Source organism: Eptatretus burgeri, chromosome 3, assembly GCF_056783735.1.
Source record: "Eptatretus burgeri isolate ZD-2024b chromosome 3, Ebu_testis_v1, whole genome shotgun sequence".
NCBI lineage: Eukaryota > Metazoa > Chordata > Myxini > Myxiniformes > Myxinidae > Eptatretus > Eptatretus burgeri.
The window spans coordinates 85,486,097-85,504,916 of NC_140963.1; the positions used below are offsets into that span (position 1 = coordinate 85,486,097).

Here is an 18,820-nt window from a genome sequence, read left to right on the forward strand (position 1 = left end):
TGGCCAATTTGCCCTGCTTGATGCTGGACCGTATGCCAATTTGACCTGCTTGATTCTGAACCACAGGCCAATTTGACCTGCTTGATTCTGGACCATAGGCAAATTTGACCTGCTTGATGCTGGACCATAGGCCAATTCGACCTGCTTGATGCTGGACCATAGGCCAATTCGACCTGCTTGATTCTGGACCATCGGCCAATTTAACCTGCTTGATGCTGGACCATAGGCCAATTTGATCTGCTTGATTCTGGACCATCGACCAATTTAACCTGCTTGATGCAGGGCCATAGGCCAATTCGACCTGTTTGATGCTGGACCATAGGCCAATTCGACCTGCTTGATGCTGGACCATAGGCCAATTCGACCTGCTTGATGCTGGACCATAGGCCAATTCGACCTGCTTGATTCTGGACGATCGGCCAATTTGACCTGCTTGATTCTGGACCATAGGCAAATTTGACCTGCTTGATGCTGGACCATAGGCCAATTCGACCTTCTTGATGCTGGACCATAGGCCAATTCGACCTGCTTGATTCTGGACCATCAGCCAATTTGACCTTCTTGATTCTGGACCGTTGGCCAATTTGCCCTGCTTGATGCTGGACCGTAGGCCAATTTGACCTGCTTGATTCTGGACCATCGGCCAATTTGACCTACTTGATGCTGGACCGTTGGCCAATTTGCCCTGCTTGATGCTGGACCGTAGGCCAATTTGCCCTGCTTGATGCTGGACCGTAGGCCAATTTGACCTGCTTGATTCTGGACCATAGGCCAATTTGACCTGTTTAATTCTGGACCGTAGGCCAATTCAACCTGTTTGATTATGGACCATAGGCCAATTTGACCTGCTTGATTCTGGACCATAGGCCAATTCAACCTTCTTGATGCTGGATCATAGGCCAATTCGACCTGCTTGATGCTGGACCATAGGCCAATTCGACCTGCTTGATTCTAGACCATCGGCCAATTTAACCTGCTTGGTGCTGGACCATAGGCCAATTCGACCAGCTTGATTCTGGACCATAGGTCAATTTGACCTGCTTGATTCTGAACCATAGGCTAATTCGACCTGCTTGATTCTCAAATATAGGCCAATTTGATCTGCTTGATTCTGGACGATAGGCCAATTTGACCTGCTTTGATGCTGGACCGTTGGCCAATTTGACCTGCTTGATTCTGGACCATAGGCCAATTTGACCTGTTTAATTCTGGACCGTAGGCCAATTCAACCTGTTTGATTATGGACCATAGGCCAATTTGACCTGCTTGATTCTGGACCATAGGCCAATTTAACCTTCTTGATGCTGGATCATAGGCCAATTCGACCTGCTTGATGCTGGACCATAGGCCAATTCGACCTGCTTGATTCTAGACCATCGGCCAATTTAACCTGCTTGGTGCTGGACCATAGGCCAATTCGACCAGCTTGATTCTGGACCATAGGTCAATTTGACCTGCTTGATTCTGAACCATAGGCTAATTCGACCTGCTCGATTCTCAAATATAGGCCAATTTGATCTGCTTGATTCTGGACGATAGGCCAATTTGACCTGCTTTGATGCTGGACCGTTGGCCAATTTGCCCTGCTTGATGCTGGACCGTAGGCCAATTTGACCTGCTTGATTCTGGACCATAGGCAAATTTGACCTGCTTGATTCTGAACCGTAGGCCAATTTGACCTGCTTGACGCTGGACCATAGGTGTCACGATGCCATTTTAGTTCTCAGGAAATTTATTTGGTGCAGTCAACTCACTGCACTCATAACCTTTTTAGGAGAGTGATAGTCGGGATTTGAAACAATTAGCCAGAGTACCAGCACAGAATCACAGACTCTTTCTGAAAAGGACATTTAATACCCAAAATGAGTGATATGGATTAAGATAGCCAGCTTTGCAGTGGTTCCAAAATTAGATCATGCTCTATGTCATCGACTTTGACCTGCAACACCCGACCGCGCCAGGAAATCGGATCCTGCTCCATAACGATTTGTATCTGTAGTACTCGTGAACTAATTTTATTCTTCACGTTGACACCTTCCATTCAATGAAATTTGTTTATTTTATGGATAAAAAAACAGTATTTGCTGTGAAAACATTTCCTTGGACACACAAAGCAAGAATTTACAATGCAGTGTGGTTTTGGATTCATTCATTCATTCATTCATTTATTTATTTATTTATGGCGTTATTTATTTATTTATTCAGAACAGAAGATCCATGTTACCTGCATCCCATCCATGATTTGAATATTGCCTGTTCATGTTCTTCTGTCTGTCTCGGCACGAAACGGAACTCGGACACAAGCGTTGGAGAGTGTTCGACTGGATCGCAGTCCCCAAGTTCCGCTGGCAACACACAAACATGTAATATACATGTATTCGCATGTGAACATGTCATGCAAATCCAAGCCCCAATCTCATGTATTCACATGTCTATAATGTTTATCATAATACTGCTATTCTAGCGAGCAATATGGCAGGAGCTTGGGATGATTTTATAACAGCAGCATGACGAGGTTAAAGATAGGATAAAAAAAACCACCTCACATTTAACATAAATATTAAGGGCAGTGTATCATATACATTGAACTGTGACACACACACACACACACACACACACACACACACACACACACACACACACACACACACACACACACACACACACACACACAAATTTAAAATGGGAAATGCCTCAAAAAATATATTCCATGTACTGCACAATACATCATATAAATCCCATCACCAGCCTGTGTATAATAATACATGTGAGTGTGTGTCAGTGTGAGCAAGTCAGTCAGTCAGTCAGTGCGTGTGTGTGTCCTCCATAACTCAAAAACCATGAAACTTAGCAGCCTGAAACTTTGCATGCATACCAAGGGAACTCCAAGGGAGTGCACGAGTGAAACATGTGTTAATTAAAACACTCCTTTTGAGGATTAAAAAAAAAATCATTCTTGGTCACCTTGCTGTCCTTCGCTGGGGTCTTAATTCACCATTTTTTGGGGCCTGCTCAACAATGCCTTGACTTGGAACAGGCCGCAATGGTTTCTTAATAATAATAAAAAATTTCACTTTCCTCAATCATATCATCTCATGCCTGATCATCATACCTACAAATCACTGGATACATTGTAATGCTTATAAATGCCAGGAGACGCCAACATTCATGGCTACATTTCATTTCCGCACATGCTGTAACCTCTCGAGTCTGGAATCTCTTAATCTGAGCCAGACTTCAAAATTTAAACTCTGGAATTGAACTTAGCAGCAGTTCCAACTGCTAACAAAAGTGTTCATTTGTCCAATTCGCACAATGCTCGACATTCTGGGTGCACGGTGTTTATATGACCAATCGGCGATTGCTAATCGCTTGCCAAGCCAGCCATTCCTTATTAACTGTTTCATTGGAGTGCTTGCTTGAGTGCTTAAGCCACTTGGGAAGCTTGGTTGTTCATTTCCAAGCCATGGCTGTAAGTAACAAAAGTATTCGCACTGTTTCTGAATATATCGATCGACTTGAACAAAGTTCAGGACCGACTTGTCTGCATTTGGCCCCGCTTTGTTACACATGCGGTCTCTCAGGAGGTGGCTCGCTCACCAAAAATGTGCAATTTTATTTTGATTTTTCCCCTTTTTGTACAATCTTCTTTCGTTACATGATCCATCACTTTGGCATTGATATATATATATATATATATATATATATATATATATATATATATATATATATATATATATATTTTTTTTTTTTAAATTAAATGTTTAGTCTTTTTAAAAAAAGTTTCTTCAACTGTTTAGTTGGAGTGCATGCTTGGAGCACTCTTCAAGCTTCCATGGCGATACCGTGGAATTGTTCTCTGTGGTGATATCTCAGGAGTTAGAAAGGCAAAATAAATTAGATGATTACAATGAGTAAAAAATATTTTCAGTTGCTACAAAGCAATGAATCGGCACATCATGGCAGGATAGCCAAGAGGTACGCACGCTCACTATAGGCTGTGTAGCCTGGGTTTGAACCCTGACCAAGCCATAAACAGTCATCACGGTGCTTCACAGGCAAGGTGATTCAGCAATGTGTGTGCCTTCTCTCAGATGGACGTTAAACTGGACGTCATATCTGCCAGAATCCCCACTCTCCAACTATCCTCTCCTGTCCTCATTCCCACTCTCTCCTCTCCTCTCCCTCTCTCCCTTCTCCCCCCCCCCACCCCCTCTCCCCCTTTCCACCTCTCCCTCTGTTAATGGGACTGTTAAGGACCAACAGTTACGTTTTGAATTTAAAACGGCTTCCCCATAGGAAAGCATGTACGAATCAGATTTGGAGTGAGCCAACCGGAGTGGTGCAAAGGTCGCTGCATGTGCGAGCATGCATGTATGCATGCAGGTAGGCAGGCTTTTGCCAGGTAGATAGCATGGGTTTTAAATAGAACAAAGCAGTTAAAAATTAAATGTTTCTGTTTGCGCATGTTTTATCACCCTTCCACTCTCTTCCCCTCACGCCACATTCCCTTCCCCTCACGCCACATTCCCTTCCCCTCACGCCGCATTCCCTTCCCCTCAGGCCGCATTCCCTTCCACTCACGCCGCATTTCCTTCCCCTCACGCCGCATTCCCTTCCTCTCCCCTCACATTTACCTCCTCCAAAACCCCCTCCACTCTCATGTATTCGTTCATGTGTTCATGTATTCGTACAATCTGCTCTTGCCATGGTCAAGCAACGCGTTAACTCCTGCCTTAATAAATTATCATACCTCCCCTTGCTTTAAATTTGTGCACCTATACATCCTGTGTACAGCTGTTCACTACAATGCTCCTGTCAATATTAACATTCTACCTTCAGCTCTTTAGCTCTTCCATTAGCGTTGATATTTGTCCAGAAAAATTCATGATAATTGAATGAGTTGTTTTGTTTGAAAGTCGTGCACAATTTGTAATTTACTGCAATAAATATAACTGAGTTAGACAGATAGTGTACAAGTGCAGGAGCAGAAGTAGCAAAGCATGTTCATTACCCTGTAAAGCATTACCACCCAGTTCGATGGCTGTATCAAACGGACAGTTTAGCCTGTGGATAGAGGAGACAATGAGTTAATACATTCTACAAAGGAATACAAGTCCATTCTACCAATCAGGCCAGCATTTGATTCCAATAGGGGTGGGAGAGGGCCTGCAGATTCCAAATGCAGGCCCTCTCCTGCCCTCAAGCATTTCACAGTTTAAGCACTGTGAAATGTGTAGCAAAACAAGAATACCTTTGCATACAAGAGCGCACCTCACTCTGGAGAGAATAGTCATGAATATGACATACTCAGATGGTTTTTGGTTCAAAAATAATAATAGCAATTATAAAAGTTGTGTCAGAGCGGTGACCCATCTAAAATTGTAACTCAAGCCAAGAAAATGTTTTAGAAGAACCGATGCTTTCTTTCAAGTATGGTGCATAATAATAATGATAACTAGAAAGCATCTGAAAATTCAAAGCCCATCCGCTTTGAATTTGCTTATCTTCTTCCATATGGTAAATGGTACCTTTGACCTTTTGACTTTTCTTAATTTGTCTTCTCCATATTCTCCTAATAAAGCTTTGTTGAAAGTTACGGCTTAAAAAAAGTTACGTTACTCAAAAAAAGTTAATGCTTACAAAACTCAAAGATAATTAATATTTCAAGTCAATTGGAAGAAAACTGATGATTTTACATGATTCTGACCTTTGGCCTTTTGATCAAATTTTTTATTTGGCTTCTCCATATTCTCATAATAAAGCTTTGTTGTAAATTTGATGACAAAAGCTTGAAATGGTAAAAAAAACGTTATGGCCCAGACAGAGACACAGATAGACAGAAGTGATTACAAAACCCTCTCTCCCGCTGTGCGGTGCTTGGGCTAACTCGAAAGCATCTGGAAATACAAAGCCCATCCGCTTTGTATTCGGACGTCTTCCGTATGCTAAACGGTAACTTTGACCTTTTGACCCAATTATTAATTTCTAGTCTCCATATTTTCATAATAAAGCTTATTTCTTGAAAATTTGATGACAAAAGCTCAAATGGTTAAAAAGTTATGGCCCGGACCAACACACACACACACACACACACACACACACACACACACACACACACACACACACACACACACACACACACACACACACACACACACACACACACGTGATTACAAAACCCTGTCTCCCGCTGTGCGGGGGATGGGCTACTAACACTACCAATAATAAAAATTTTAAAAGGAACAAGAAAAAGAGCAATCAGATATTGTCGACCCTTGCCAGGACTTCTTTTTCATGGTGTATTTTGTGTGGGTTTGTGTCCTGGTGTGTTACATAATAAGAGACATAATTAGAACTGTCACTTTATAACTGCAGGTAGTGATGAACGGGTGCCAAGACGTCCCGCTTTGATACAACCCAGCTTTGATCGGACACCTGACCCTGACCCATGACGTTTTTTTAATTATTAATATTCAATTGAATATAGAATGGGATTAAAATAAATTCAATTTAAATCAAATGGAAGACCAAATAAGTATAGTCCTGCATTGGAGTAGTTAGAAGGAATCCAAACAAGCAAAAAGCAAAGATGAAGTCATCAGGAGGAACTTTAATAGGATTCACAATTCAGCTACTACTCTTCTACCCGAAAAACACAGCCAAATGAGCCCTATTCAAAAATAAATAAAAATAAAAAACAACAAAAATAACCCATATCAAAAAATTAAATAATTCTGACTGCCAGACCATGCATCCAATAAAGTTGAACTTTAAAACATGTATTCCACATCACTACTAGATCATAAATGTGAAGTTTCACATCGATTGATTCAACAGTTCCAGAGAAAACATTAAAAAAAATTAAATCCAATATGGCTGCCAAACCATGTGCCCTATCAATTATTCCTTAACAAAATTGTACACCCATGGCTTGGGGAAAATTTGCGTGAAGTTTCCCCTCGATCTGTACAGCCGTTCTGGAGAAGGTTTTTTATAGGTTTTTGTTTAAATCGAATATGGCTGCCAAACTATGGGACCAATGACATCATATGTGTGAACCTTTTGTTCCTCATGGATAGCCACACATGTAAAGTTTCACCTTGATCTGTTGAGCCACTTTAGATAAGAATTTTTTGAAGAGTTGTTTTTATTTTAAACAATATGACTGCCAAATCACGTAACCGATGACGTCATCAAATTTCTTTCTGTGGACCATTTTATCGCGAGATGACCCTCAAAATTTTTCAGACTGATCAGATGTAGCATTCTACATATGTAACTGTGACATCATAACGAAGGCACCAATGACGTCATCAAAAAAATAACACTTATTCCCAATGAGGAGTACTTTCCATGTGCCAAGTTTCAAGTTTTTTCCTTGGTGCAGTTTCAGAGATGGAGGTCCAAAGTTTTTCCATTTATGGAAATTTTTCCATTTCCAAAAGACCTCACAATTATGATTTAAACATTCTACATGAGTCGTTGCACTGTTACAGCCCACAGCACACCAAGCCAACATATGGAGATGGCAACTGGATGACCATGCAAGGAAGAGACTGATCAGAGAAGCAACTTTCCAGGCCTCACAGTAGGCCCCAACAGTATGACAGAGGCAGGCCCCAGCAGTATGACAGAGGCAGGCCCCAACAGTATGACAGAGGCAGGCCCCAACAGTATGACAGAGGCAGGCCCCAACAGTATGACCCAGGCAGGTCCCAACAGTAGGCTTCAGGCAGGTCTCAACAGTCGGTCCCAAGCAGGTCCCAACAGTAGGCCCCAAGCAGGTCCCAACAGTAGACCCCAGGCAGGTCCCAACAGTAGATCCCAGGCAGGACCCAAAAGTAGGCCCCAGGCAGGTCCCAACAGTATGACAGAGGCAGGCCCCAACAGTATGACAGAGGCAGGCCCCAACAGTATGACCCAGGCAGGCCCCAACAGTATGGCCCACACAGGCCACAACAGTAGGCCCCAGGCGGGTCCCAACAGTAGGCCCTCGGCAGGTCCCAACAGTAGGCCCCAGGCAGGTCCCAACAGTAGGTCCGAGGCAGGTCCCAACAGTAGGCCCAAGGCAGGTTCCAACAGTAGGCCCCAGGCAGGTCCCAACAGTAGGCCCCAGGCAGGTATCAACAGTCGGTCCCAAGTAGGTCCCAACAGTAGGTCCCAAGCAGGTCCCAACAGTAGGCCTCAGGCAGGTCCCAACAGTAGGCCCCAAGCAGGTCCCAACAGTGGGCACCAGGCAGGGCCGCAACAATAGGAAGGGTTCGACTAAACACAACCTTCTGATAACTATACTGCAGATGTAAACTCCAAAATAGCCACCCTCTCCTCCATTATGCAGAATACTGTGAAATTATGCAGAATGATGTGAAGAGTATGCAGAATGATGTGCAACTAGGCAGAATGATGTGAAGAGTATGCAGAATGATGTGAAACTAGGCAGAATGATGTGAAACTAGGCAGAATGATGTGAAGAGTATGCAGAATGATGTGAAACTAGGCAGAATGATGTGAAACTAGGCAGAATGATGTGAAACTAGGCAGAATGATGTGAAACTAGGCAGAATGATGTGAAGAGTATGCAGAATGATGTGAAACTAGGCAGAATGATGTGAAACTAGGCAGAATGATGTGAAACTAGGCAGAATGATATGAAGAGTATGCAGAATGATGTGAAACTGGGCAGAATGATGTGAAGAGTATGCAGAATGATGTGAAACTAGGCAGAATGATGTGAAACTGGGCAGAATGATGTGAAGAGTATGCAGAATGATGTGAAACTGGGCAGAATGATGTGAAGAGTATGCAGAATGATGTGAAACTAGGCAGAATGATGTGAAACTGGGCAGAATGATGTGAAGAGTATGCAGAATGATGTGAAACTAGGCAGAATGATGTGAAACTAGGCAGAATGATGTGAAGAGTATGCAGAATGATGTGAAACTAGGCAGAATGATGTGAAGAGTATGCAGAATGATGTGAAACTGGGCAGAATGATGTGAAGAGTATGCAGAATGATGTGAAACTAGGCAGAATGATGTGAAACTAGGCAGAATGATGTGAAGAGTATGCAGAATGATGTGAAACTAGGCAGAATGATGTGAAACTAGGCAGAATGATGTGAAGAGTATGCAGAATGATGTGAAACTAGGCAGAATGATGTGAAGAGTATGCAGAATGATGTGAAACTAGGCAGAATGATGTGAAACTAGGCAGAATGATATGAAGAGTATGCAGAATGATGTGAAACTGGGCAGAATGATGTGAAGAGTATGCAGAATGATGTGAAACTAGGCAGAATGATGTGAAACTGGGCAGAATGATGTGAAGAGTATGCAGAATGATGTGAAACTAGGCAGAATGATGTGAAGAGTATGCAGAATGATGTGAAACTGGGCAGAATGATGTGAAGAGTATGCAGAATGATGTGAAACTAGGCAGAATGATGTGAAACTAGGCAAAATGATGTGAAGAGTATGCAGAATGATGTGAAACTAGGCAGAATGATGTGAAACTGGGCAGAATGATGTGAAGAGTATGCAGAATGATGTGAAACTAGGCAGAATGATGTGAAGAGTATGCAGAATGATGTGAAACTAGGCAGAATGATGTGAAACTAGGCAGAATGATGTGAAGAGTATGCAGAATGATGTGAAACTGGGCAGAATGATGTGAAGAGTATGCAGAATGATGTGAAACTAGGCAGAATGATGTGAAACTAGGCAGAATGATGTGAAGAGTATGCAGAATGATGTGAAACTAGGCAGAATGATGTGAAACTAGGCAGAATGATGTGAAGAGTATGCAGAATGATGTGAAACTAGGCAGAATGATGTGAAGAGTATGCAGAATGATGTGAAACTAGGCAGAATGATGTGAAACTAGGCAGAATGATATGAAGAGTATGCAGAATGATGTGAAACTGGGCAGAATGATGTGAAGAGTATGCAGAATGATGTGAAACTAGGCAGAATGATGTGAAACTGGGCAGAATGATGTGAAGAGTATGCAGAATGATGTGAAACTAGGCAGAATGATGTGAAGAGTATGCAGAATGATGTGAAACTGGGCAGAATGATGTGAAGAGTATGCAGAATGATGTGAAACTAGGCAGAATGATGTGAAACTAGGCAAAATGATGTGAAGAGTATGCAGAATGATGTGAAACTAGGCAGAATGATGTGAAACTGGGCAGAATGATGTGAAGAGTATGCAGAATGATGTGAAACTAGGCAGAATGATGTGAAGAGTATGCAGAATGATGTGAAACTAGGCAGAATGATGTGAAACTAGGCAGAATGATGTGAAGAGTATGCAGAATGATGTGAAACTAGGCAGAATGATGTGAAGAGTATGCAGAATGATGTGAAACTGGGCAGAATGATGTGAAGAGTATGCAGAATGATGTGAAACTAGGCAGAATGATGTGAAACTAGGCAGAATGATATGAAGAGTATGCAGAATGATGTGAAACTGGGCAGAATGATGTGAAGAGTATGCAGAATGATGTGAAACTAGGCAGAATGATGTGAAACTGGGCAGAATGATGTGAAGAGTATGCAGAATGATGTGAAACTAGGCAGAATGATGTGAAGAGTATGCAGAATGATGTGAAACTGGGCAGAATGATGTGAAGAGTATGCAGAATGATGTGAAACTAGGCAGAATGATGTGAAACTAGGCAGAATGATATGAAGCTAGGCAGAATGATGTGAAGAGTATGCAGAATGATGTGAAACTCGGCAGAATGATGTGAAACTAGGCAGAATGATATGAAGCTAGGCAGAATGATATGAAGAGTATGCAGAATGATGTGAAACTGGGCAGAATGATGTGAAGAGTATGCAGAATGATGTGAAACTAGGCAGAATGATGTGAAACTGGGCAGAATGATGTGAAGAGTATGCAGAATGATGTGAAACTAGGCAGAATGATGTGAAGAGTATGCAGAATGATGTGAAACTGGGCAGAATGATGTGAAGAGTATGCAGAATGATGTGAAACTAGGCAGAATGATGTGAAACTAGGCAGAATGATATGAAGAGTATGCAGAATGATGTGAAACTGGGCAGAATGATGTGAAACTGGGCAGAATGATGTGAAGAGTATGCAGAATGATGTGAAACTAGGCAGAATGATGTGAAGAGTATGCAGAATGATGTGAAACTAGGCAGAATGATGTGAAGAGTATGCAGAATGATGTGAAACTGGGCAGAATGATGTGAAGAGTATGCAGAATGATGTGAAACTAGGCAGAATGATATGAAGAGTATGCAGAATGATGTGAAACTGGGCAGAATGATGTGAAGAGTATGCAGAATGATGTGAAACTAGGCAGAATGATGTGAAACTGGGCAGAATGATGTGAAGAGTATGCAGAATGATGTGAAACTAGGCAGAATGATGTGAAGAGTATGCAGAATGATGTGAAACTGGGCAGAATGATGTGAAGAGTATGCAGAATGATGTGAAACTAGGCAGAATGATGTGAAACTAGGCAGAATGATATGAAGCTAGGCAGAATGATGTGAAGAGTATGCAGAATGATGTGAAGAGTATGCAGAATGATGTGAAACTGGGCAGAATGATATGAAAAGTATGCAGAATGATGTGAAACTGGGCAGAATGATGTGAAGAGTATGCAGAATGATGTGAAACTCGGCAGAATGATATGAAAAGTATGCAGAATGATGTGAAACTGGGCAGAATTATGTGAAAAGTATGCAGAATGATGTGAAACTAGGCAGAATGATGTGAAGAGTATGCAGAATGATGTGAAACTGGGCAGAATGATGTGAAGAGTATGCAGAATGATGTGAAACTGGGCAGAATGATATGAAAAGTATGCAGAATGATGTGAAACTGGGCAGAATGATGTGAAGAGTATGCAGAATGATGTGAAACTGGGCAGAATGATGTGAAACTGGGCAGAATGATGTGAAGAATATGCAGAATGATGTGAAACTGGGCAGAATAATGTGAAACTGGGCAGAATGATGTGAAGAGTATACAGAATGATGTGAAACTGGGCAGAATGATGTGAAGAATATGCAGAATGATGTGAAACTCGGCCAACCAATGTGAAATTGTACAGAATGATGTGAAATTGTGCAGAATGATGTGAAGAGTATGCAGAATGATGTGAAATTCTGCAGAATGATGTGAAACTGGGCAGAATGATGTGAAGAATATGCAGAATGATGTGAAACTCGGCCAACCAATGTGAAATTGTGCAGAATGATGTGAAACTGGGCAGAATGATGTGAAACTGGGCAGAATGATGTGAAGAATATGCAGAACGATGTGAAATAATAATAATAATACCTGTGCCATATCCACACAGATCTTTATTTCGTCCCAACATGCCAGAGCCATATCCACACATAACTATATTTATCTCTCAAGTCCAAAAACTATATATTCTCACCATGAACGTATTTCATAATTAACAGACATATCCCTCAAATGTCTTGGCAGGGGATTTAATCGTCTTTGCACAAACTTAATTTCACAAAAGCAGAGCCAAAAATGACCGTTTCCAGGAGCATAACACACAGTACCCCATTATCAGCCAAAAGCACCCATTGCTCTCAGAAATGTGAGGCACACTACCTTTTGTTTCTCCACAGACATCGAGGCACAAGGACACGTGAGGAGTGGCACGGAACAAAAGATGCAATTTCCATTGGTTTACATTCGATGGTTTGTATAGAAATCATACAAATACAATTCACGTTCATGGACAATATTTTCAAACAGAAATAGCTATCGAGTTTGTAGAGAAACATGTTAAAATGATTGGAGCTGTAGAAACTACCTTACACCCATATGACAATGCACCGCACATAAGCTCAATTTCGTACAAAAATGCTTTAAAACTCAAAAAAAAAAAAAATTTTTGTGATGCCAGAAAAAAAAAAACTGATAAGAAAAGGAAACGATGCATTATTTACATATTTTTTTAAAGTGACGTCACACCCAAAAATTACCTGCCACTCAGAATGTCTTGTTTTAACTGCAGCAAAAATAGGTATCTGGGTGAGAATGGGGGAAGAGAAAAATGCACGAGTTAAAGATGTTTGGAGTATTTTGGATCTGCAAGAGAGCGTGAACCGGCAGGGAGAGCAAAGAGGCCCTTTATCCCCATGAATAGTGCGGGGATAAAGGCATGCAGGAAGAGTGAGCTGTTGTGAATGCACAATGGCGGATTTACGACACGCTTATATTAGCGGAGAAGGAGGTGACATGAAACACTGCAAATGCCAGAGAGAGAGAGAGAGAGAGAGAGAGAGAGAGAGAGAGAGAGAGAGAGAGAGAGAGAGAGAGAGAGAGAGAGGTGGGGAGAGAGAGAGAGAGAGAGAGAGAGAGAGAGAGGTGGGGGGGAGAGAGAGAGAGAGAGAGAGAGAGAGAGAGAGAGAGAGAGAGAGAGAGAGAGAGAGAGAGAGAGAGAGAGAGAGGTGGGGAGAGAGAGAGAGAGAGAGAGAGAGGTGGGGGAGAGAGAGAGAGAGAGAGAGAGAGAGAGAGAGAGAGAGAGAGAGAGAGAGAGAGAGAGAGAGAGAGAGAGAGAGAGAGAGAGAGAGAGAGAGAGAGAGAGAGAGAGAGAGAGAGAGAAATTGTTGGACGGCCCAGTTGTCATGGTGTTACAATGCAATCAGTTGTTGAGGTTACTGGGAAAAGAAACATTTTCTCTGTGAGTGCGGAGTACCTCCAACAGAAATTTCGGTTTCACTTTTGTGTCAATACCTCGTTAACTCCTCCTGCAGGTTGTTTGGTTCTGATGAGTAAAACTTGATCCGGAAATGAAAGCAGTATGGGGGTCCAACTAGTAAAATCCACAAAAGACATGAGGGCATCAAAGCAAGCCTATGTACACACAGGTACATGCAAGTGCGCACATAAACATGCACATACATACATACATACATACATACATACATACAGACAGACACACACTTTCAAGGTCCACAGAATTAGATTTTTTTTTTGATGTGATGATATTGATTTTTAAGTAATAAACAAATAACTGAATGTGGTTTTTAATTTTAATAATTGATTGAGGTGTTAAAAGTTAAAAATTAAAATAAAAACCCATCCTGGCGGAGACCGCACCCTAAAAATTCCACAAATCCACCGTAGTCATTGCGTCATCTGTGTGACATCATTGCTGGAATGATTGTCTCAGCACGCAAAGGGTAATGGCCACACAACTTGCTTCAGATTCATGTATGAATCTGAGATCATGAAACACCTGGAGTTCACAACAATCGAGACGACGTCGAAGAAATACTCTGGTAACAACAATAACAACTGGTAAGGTTGTAAATCATGGAGCTAGAACGTGGTAAATGTGGAGTTTAGTGGTATTTTGATGTAACACTTCTCTGCAATTATTGTAGTAACTATAAAGGCACTCGGTAGAGTGCATACCTCCTCCAGGCTGAGCAGTGTACATTTTGTATCCCACTGACAGCCCGGTTCCGAATCCGAACCCACAAAATCGAATCGGAGTGTTCTTGTCACCTAATCAACTCATCCACCAAGTTCTGTCATATTCTGTCCGCAACCTTTTGAGATATTGTACTACACTGTCGGACCCCGCTATTCGTAGGGGATACAGTCCCGGAAACTGCCGTGAATAGCAAATCCGCAAATAGCGGGGCATTGTTCCAATGGCGAATGGAGGGATAGGTTCCCAGCGGTTAGTGACCTGTGAAAAATACTGTGAATGGTGAAGCTGTGAATGTTGACACCGCAAATTGTTTCAATGGGAGAAAATGGGATAAGTTCCCGGCAGTTCCTGATTCATGAAAAATTATGCAACTGGCGAATCAGAGAACCCGCGAATGTCGTGCATTGTTTCAAAGGAAAAAGTGGGATAGGTTCCTGGCAGTTCCCGATTCCTTGGGGAAACTTTTAAAAGTTTAAATATTTTTGGCCAGGAATGCAAAAGACTGCAGTTTCATAAAAAATGCTTTCAAAAAAAACCCACAAAAGACAACACCAGGTGCCATTTCCAATGTTGATTGAAGGAATGCGATTAAGAGTTTATATAAAGGGATCAACCAACCATATCGTAAAAGTAAAACAAAAAAAATAACAGGAGGTACTGCTTCAAATTTATATTTGCACAAATGAATGCAACTTTTCAAATGAAGATGATCACTATCATCATTTAAAATCCAGTGAAAACTCAATGAAGCTGTCTGAAGACCACACAGGTGAGGGTGATGATGAGTCAAGCACCGAAGGGGATGCAGGATAGGCAGGATAGGCAGGCGAGGCAGACGATGGAGCTGGTGCTCCTGGGGTGGACGGACCAGGGTGGAAGAACTTCCATGATTGAGAGCTGCCTGGCAGATTGCCGCAGGTTTCAATGCAGCTTCTTCTATGGGAGCATCACGTCATCCAACCCCCTCATGAACTTTACGTAACGCTCCATGACTGGATCGACAGCTAACAGCCTCTCGGTAACTGACCGCATGTCTTGCAGGATCTCACCCAGGAACTTGAACATGAGTTTGGACCTCGACATCTCTTCTTCCTCAGCACTGCCCGCGTCCTCCTCTTCCGTAGAAACCTTGGTAATGGCTCCCAACTCCTCCTCGGTGAGCTCTTCGGTATGCGAACTGATAAGAGCATCCAACTCCTCAGGCTCCATGTCGTCAAAGAATCCCAGATGTGGGTGACCACATTGGTGCTCAGTACAGCACTTGCTGCAACACTTTCTGGGATCGCTTTCTCATTCTTTCGCATGTAGCGAATGGTGGGTTCGTTTACTCCATAGTGTCTGCCCCACAGAAGCCACACTCTGTCCTTTCAACAGCCAGTCCAGGAGATCCACTTTGTGACTCGGGCTCATCACTTTCTTCTGCCTCTTGGCAGTCGGGGCATTGTTCCAATGTTACAATGCTCTGACTGGAGGGAGATGTTGGTAGATGGTAGATCTCCAGCATGAGGGTGGATCTCTGGCACTGGTCTTGCGCTTTGGAGCCATGTTTGATCAATGATCAAATGAGCGCAATGGGAGGCAAAACGCCGGTCAAGGCAGGGGGGACAAGAAGAATGATTAAGACCCAGGACATGCTGCATACACACTGCATACATGCTGCGGGAATTGTGGGTAGCTGTGGAAGGGGTGAGTAATTTGCCCATTGATTGTGGGGGATGTTGGCAGATGGAACATTTTACCAGATGTACTCGGTGGGGCCTGGGGGTAGATGTGGTTAAGTGTTTTAATTGTGCGAGAGCCTCATGCTAACGTTTAACTCAGCCGGTATCAGATGTAGTGAAACATTTTATTTGTGCAACTTTCGAGTGGAGCGAGGGAAACATCTTCAGAAGCTTGTAATTGATCCGTTGAAACGTCTTTATAGCAGAATGGCGGAACAAAGCATGCAACTCAATATTACAACGTGCCCGGTGGAAGATATATTATAGAACTGTTATGTGTGTAGCTCGTGGAAGATATGTTTTTGCGTACAGCACAGTACAGGGTTAGTACGTAAATACAGCTCGCTTAAAGCACGGCTTGTGGAAGATATGTTTACCTCCGCCACCGAAGGTAGAAGGAGGTTATGTTTTCACCCCTCTCTGGCTATTTGTGTGCAGGATATCTCAAAAAAGTTGTGCATGGATTCGGATGAAATTTGGTGGGCATGTTGGGTGTGTGACAAGGATGAATGGATTCGATTTTGGTGAAGATCCAGATCCCGCTACTAGAATTTTTGAAATGATTCTTCACCATTGAGAGATAGAGCCAAAAATGATAAGTAGCACGATATCTCAAAAAAGTGGTGGGCGGATTCGGCCGAAACTTAGTGGACACTTTGGGTGTGTGACAAGGAGGATTGTTTCAATTTTAGTGAAGATCCGAATCCGGATCTGAACATTTTTTGGAAGTGATTCTTCACCATTGATAGATAGGGTGAAACCGATATATAGCACGATATCTCAAAAAGTTGTGGACGGATTGTGGACACGTTGGGTGTGTGGAAAGGACGAATTGATTCGATTTTAGTGCAGATCCGAATCCGGATCTGGATACGAGAATTATTTAATCTTTAAAGTGATTCTTCACCATTGAGAGATAGGGCCAAAAACAAAATATAGCATGATATTTCAAAAATGTATTTGGCCCGATATGTTCTCGTGGATCAGGCATAACGTAGCGGAGGTATGCGCTCTACCGGGTGCCCTTCTAGTTTATAACTGTGTCATGTGCACGACTGATGGAACTTATTTTTTTCCTCTGCAACAAACTGCAAATACGCGAAGCACATGGCCGCAAATGTAGAAGCAGGTCACACTTTATGACCGGCGAAGATGCAGGGTCCGCGAGTAGCGAATCCGCAAATAACGGGTTCCAACAGTACTTCATATTCAACGTTATTTACAGGTGTTCTTGTTCTGGAGACTGGTTAAAAAAGTAACGCTACTTACTCTCAGGTTCTCAAGCTTTGAGGCCACAGAAATGACATCATCTATTTTTGTCCAAATTTGACACTGCCCCTCCCCCCACCTGCTGGAACACTCCGGAGCACTTCGACAGACACTAAAATATTACACAACGCTCGATGAAGACGCCCCCTCTCCCCATATTTCGTACCTTAAACCTGGGTTACTATTTATCCCATTGTTTTTTGTTCAGTTACAACAAACTAGATTAGAAAAAGTAAATGCAGAACAGTTTACCCCTTGTGACACTCTGTATTGCTTGGACATACACCCCCCACGCATTACGTAATTTTTGAATGGCCCCTATTCCACAGCTGTTCTGTCCATTTTCTTATTTTCCATTAAATTATAATTATCTCTAATCTTCATGGGGATTGCATAGGCTTTTAATTGCTTCAATTTACTCATCCCAGAATAAAGGCCGCTGTCATACAAATGATCTTCAAAATGGGCCTGCAAATGACGCTTAAAGCAGTTGGGACACACCAATTTTTCCTCTGGTCAGTTTTACTTTGGCTGTCCAAATTTTCCTTTCAGCCAGATCTTTTGGGGGGGAAAAAACATGTATACTCACACCATCTTTGGTTGTACAATGTTTCTACAACCAGCAACTATGCATCTAAATGGCATTGTCAGCACTTTTTCGGAGTTCAGAGTGCATGCACGCTGCACAAAAGCACAAGTTCCAAAGCAAAAGTATCCTGGAGATGACGTGGCAGGTCACGTGATATATGATGTAATCACGTTGACATTTTTTGGGGGGGGGCAGAGCCAATCGAGCATACAAGAACACCAAAAAATCATTAAAACCATCATTTCAAGATATTTATTCAAGAAAAAAAAACAACGATTAAGTGTTAAGTGAAGCCACATCTATTAATTAAACCAAACATGAATTTCTTATTCTGTGGACCTTTAAGACTTTATCAACCTTTATACAGAGTGAGCAATGAAACAATACAAACTCACTTTTTAGCTGTTTTTTGATGCTCTTTGTGTTGTCAAGCCAGTGCTATGGGTTGGGTGGGAGAACAAAGAAGGTGAAAGAGTAAGCAGGGAGGCAGAAGGGCAGGAATTTAGTGTTATAGACTTGGGCAGTCTTATCAGCTTAAACGGTCTCCATCAATTCCTCAGAGTGATGGGATGTCGGCTGTGAAGGCACAGATAGGAGCCTCGTGGAAAGGCACGCCGTGACGAGACCATTCAGATTGCTTCATTGAGAAAATATTTTTAACCATGCCTCACTTATCATTAACAAGAGAGGACGAGATTGGGACCATAGTCTGTGCAGAGCGTTGGTGCTGTCTAAGCAGCCTCCTTGGCTATTGGGCACAATCCTGGACGGGTCGCCACTCCGACACTATAC

General features: G+C 42.4%; 2 protein-coding genes across 5 annotated transcripts in view; one reads left to right on the forward strand and one right to left on the reverse strand.

Annotated features, from left to right (window-relative positions):
- The window catches only part of LOC147030356 (band 4.1-like protein 5), a 124,097-nt gene that overhangs the window by 69,381 nt on the left and 35,896 nt on the right, over positions 1 to 18,820 (reverse strand). For all 4 annotated transcript variants that reach the window (XM_085874307.1, XM_085874308.1, XM_085874309.1 and 1 more), the window contains 5 exons: positions 18,424 to 18,466; positions 13,744 to 13,822; positions 12,990 to 13,034; positions 5,015 to 5,067; positions 2,225 to 2,345 (listed from right to left, as the gene is read on the reverse strand). In XM_085874307.1, the coding sequence (XP_085730433.1) occupies positions 2,225 to 2,345; positions 5,015 to 5,067; positions 12,990 to 13,034; positions 13,744 to 13,822; positions 18,424 to 18,466 (341 nt within the window). The remainder of the gene's footprint in view (positions 1 to 2,224; positions 2,346 to 5,014; positions 5,068 to 12,989; positions 13,035 to 13,743; positions 13,823 to 18,423; positions 18,467 to 18,820) is intronic.
- On the forward strand, positions 7,607 to 8,257 carry LOC147030357 (uncharacterized). Its single transcript, XM_085872036.1, has one exon. It carries the CDS (start codon positions 7,607 to 7,609, stop codon positions 8,255 to 8,257), a length of 651 nt encoding a protein of 216 aa, XP_085728162.1.

Excerpts from the sequence above, each read along its gene's own strand:
- LOC147030357 (XM_085872036.1), top strand. The coding sequence starts at position 7,607 with ATGACAGAGGCAGGCCCCAGCAGTATGACAGAGGCAGGCCCCAACAGT.